General features: G+C 55.4%; 1 protein-coding gene across 1 annotated transcript; it reads right to left on the bottom strand.

The window, feature by feature from the left end:
- Nucleotides 1–509: 509 nt before the first annotated feature.
- LOC119332570 (peroxidase P7-like) lies at nucleotides 510–1932 on the bottom strand. Its single transcript, XM_037605748.1, has 3 exons — nucleotides 1665–1932; nucleotides 1389–1580; nucleotides 510–1282 (listed from the first exon to the last, which is right to left on the bottom strand). Exons 1-3 carry the CDS (start codon nucleotides 1878–1880, stop codon nucleotides 731–733), a joined length of 960 nt encoding a protein of 319 aa, XP_037461645.1. The 5' UTR covers nucleotides 1881–1932; the 3' UTR covers nucleotides 510–730.
- Between the last annotated feature and the right edge of the window lie 515 nt (nucleotides 1933–2447).

Here is a 2447-nt window from a genome sequence, read left to right on the forward strand (position 1 = left end):
TGATTCGTTCTCACCACCCGCCCCATCGGCCCTCCTCCCCTCTGCATGCTTCCTCATCTGCCCCTCTGCAGCCTCCTAGGCATTTATGCGATTGTTCTGCGGCATAGACGTTGACTATGGTCGGGTTGATCGTGCTACAAGCAAAAAGTATGAAATACATCACATATATGTACCCATAATGTGAGCTGTGCTTACAAACAAGCCAATCAGTCAGCCACCATAATAGTGAACACAATCGTACATTATGCATTACATTAGAGATTGTTTTCTTTAATTATGATGTACCATCCCATTGTTCTGTATTGATGATGATGATACACTTTTATGGCCAACGTACATTTTGTATAAGAGCCTAGATTAATAGGAATGATATACACTACTTATATCAATAAGGAATTTTTTCTTTTACGGTAGCTCATTCAAAAAAAACTCCAAAATTAAGTGTATTTGACTTGGGGTAATTCTAGGATGAGTGACCGATCAGGAAGTTCGTCCTGAATGCGCATGAGTGAGGACAAAGTGTTTGTAGGGCCAGTCTTAATCCCGTCAGACGTAACAGGGTGTTACATTTTGATACTTTGTAGTTTGCACGTTTGCCCCAGATTGAGCCAACGAGCGTTTGTACATTCGGTGTTCTTTTATATACATACAATACGTGAACCTGAGTACCTGACCAATGCCTCGTTTTCCAAGGCATCAATCGTTATTTAGCACACTTCTCCACGTGTACTCAGTTGGGCTTCCTGCAGTTTAACCTGACCTCCGTCTGCGTCCCGGAGGACGGCAGTAAGCCGCCCATCTTCAGCATGGCCGTGACGAAGTCGGCCGAGAACTGGCTGGGGCTGTTGCTGTACTGCCTCACCAGCGCGTCCTGCGACCCGCCGTTGAAGAGCTCCTGGTCCGAGTGCAGGAGGCCGCGCTGCCCCACAAGGTTCCGGTAGTAGGCGTTGTCGAACCCGTCGGCGGTCTGCACGTCTAATGGCGCGAGGTTGCTGTCTCCGCCGGACCGCGGGCACGTCCGCTGCCGCAGCGCCGCGAAGCTGGCGTTGATGTTGCGCTCGTTGTAGATGCGGTTACGGAAGAACTGGCACTGCGACCGCCCGATGGTGTGCGCGCCGGAGAGCGCCGTCATGTCCCGCGGCGACAGGTTCTTGTTGCCGAACATGGTGATGAGCGTGGCGAGGCTGGAGCCGGGGCCCGGGAGGTTCGCGTTGGCCGCGCTCTGGCTCGCCGTGCGCGAGTCCTTGCGCCCCAGCGGCACGCTCCACGTGGGGCCTCCGAGCTGCACGCACGCAACGGCTCAGCCGAGTCAGCCATGGCGCTATTCCAGTAAAAATAAGCGCAGCACGTGTAGTAGTACGGGTCAGCGGCCCGTTGAAGCGACTAACCAGGTTGACTCCATCACGGGCGGCGAGCGCGAGGATGTCAGCGCAGGAGACGGTGGCCCTGCACGCAGCCTCGACCCGGGTCTTGATGGCGTCGATCACCTCGAACCCGCGGGCCGAGTTGGCGTTCGGCCCGGCGTTCTTCTCGCCAGTGAACGTCGAGGTGTCGTCAAGCAGAATCGAGCCGTCACACCCCTGCCGACACATAGCAGAATAAACACCATTAAACGTCAGTACTTAACTGATAACAGAAGAGTAGAGAGGAACGGTGTTGCTCACATTGACGAAGCAATCGTGGAAGAAGAGGCGGAGGATGGAGGCGCCCATCCGCCTCTCCCTCTGCAACGCCGAGGTCATCTCCGACCGTACGATGGACGCCAGGTTGGGGCAAGACCTCGAGTAGAAGCTCGGAGAGAGCTGCTGCGCGCCGGCGAGGACACAGAGCACGGCGGCGAGGCCAAGGAAGGGCGCAGACCTGGTGGCGAAGGCGGCCATTGCTTCTTCGGCTTTGATGCGACGTGACTAGCTACAGATAACTCTTGTGATGTGAGCTCGATGAGGCGAGATGCATAGGGTGGCATCCCATTTATAGTGCTCGAGCTCGATCGTGGACGCTGACCGCCTAGGCCTAGCCAGGAGTCTAGCCCGCGGCTGCATGGGCTGGCGGGCGCGCTGTTCCGATCACGCACGTTCTACGAAGTGCTACATACAAAGTTCATGACCGGACTCTGCAGTCGTAGCAGCTGGATTTGGTTGACCACCGATCGCTCCGGCATGGGCACAGGCTTGGCACGACGCTAACTGTTAATCAGCAGCATGCGCACTCGGCACTGCCCTATCCCCTACCTTGCACTGAATCATGTCCTTGCATGTGTTGGTTATCGTATACCGTATTTCCTCGAGTATTATAAGAGGCGCGCAGAGACGTGTTGATGTGCACGTCACGGGGATTGGCTGTGCATGGGTGGGGTCAGTCCCGATTCCTCTGAGTCGGCGCATTGCTGGAAATTTCGTGGACCGTCGAGGACCGAATGTTGCTGCTACCGTTACGTGCCGTACTGC

This window comes from Triticum dicoccoides, chromosome 7A (genome assembly GCF_002162155.2).
Source record: "Triticum dicoccoides isolate Atlit2015 ecotype Zavitan chromosome 7A, WEW_v2.0, whole genome shotgun sequence".
In the NCBI taxonomy this organism is placed as follows: domain Eukaryota; kingdom Viridiplantae; phylum Streptophyta; class Magnoliopsida; order Poales; family Poaceae; genus Triticum; species Triticum dicoccoides.

What these genes read in the sequence shown, in the direction of transcription:
- LOC119332570 (XM_037605748.1), bottom strand. Translation starts at nt 1,880, where the DNA reads ATGGCCGCCTTCGCCACCAGGTCTGCGCCCTTCCTTGGCCTCGCCGCC. An exon ending in TCCACGATTGCTTCGTCAAT is followed by an intron (nt 1,581 to 1,664) that starts GTGAGCAACACC and finishes ATGTGTCGGCAG; the next exon opens with GGGTGTGACGGCTCGATTCT. An exon ending in CCCGTGATGGAGTCAACCTG is followed by an intron (nt 1,283 to 1,388) that starts GTTAGTCGCTTC and finishes GCGTGCGTGCAG; the next exon opens with CTCGGAGGCCCCACGTGGAG.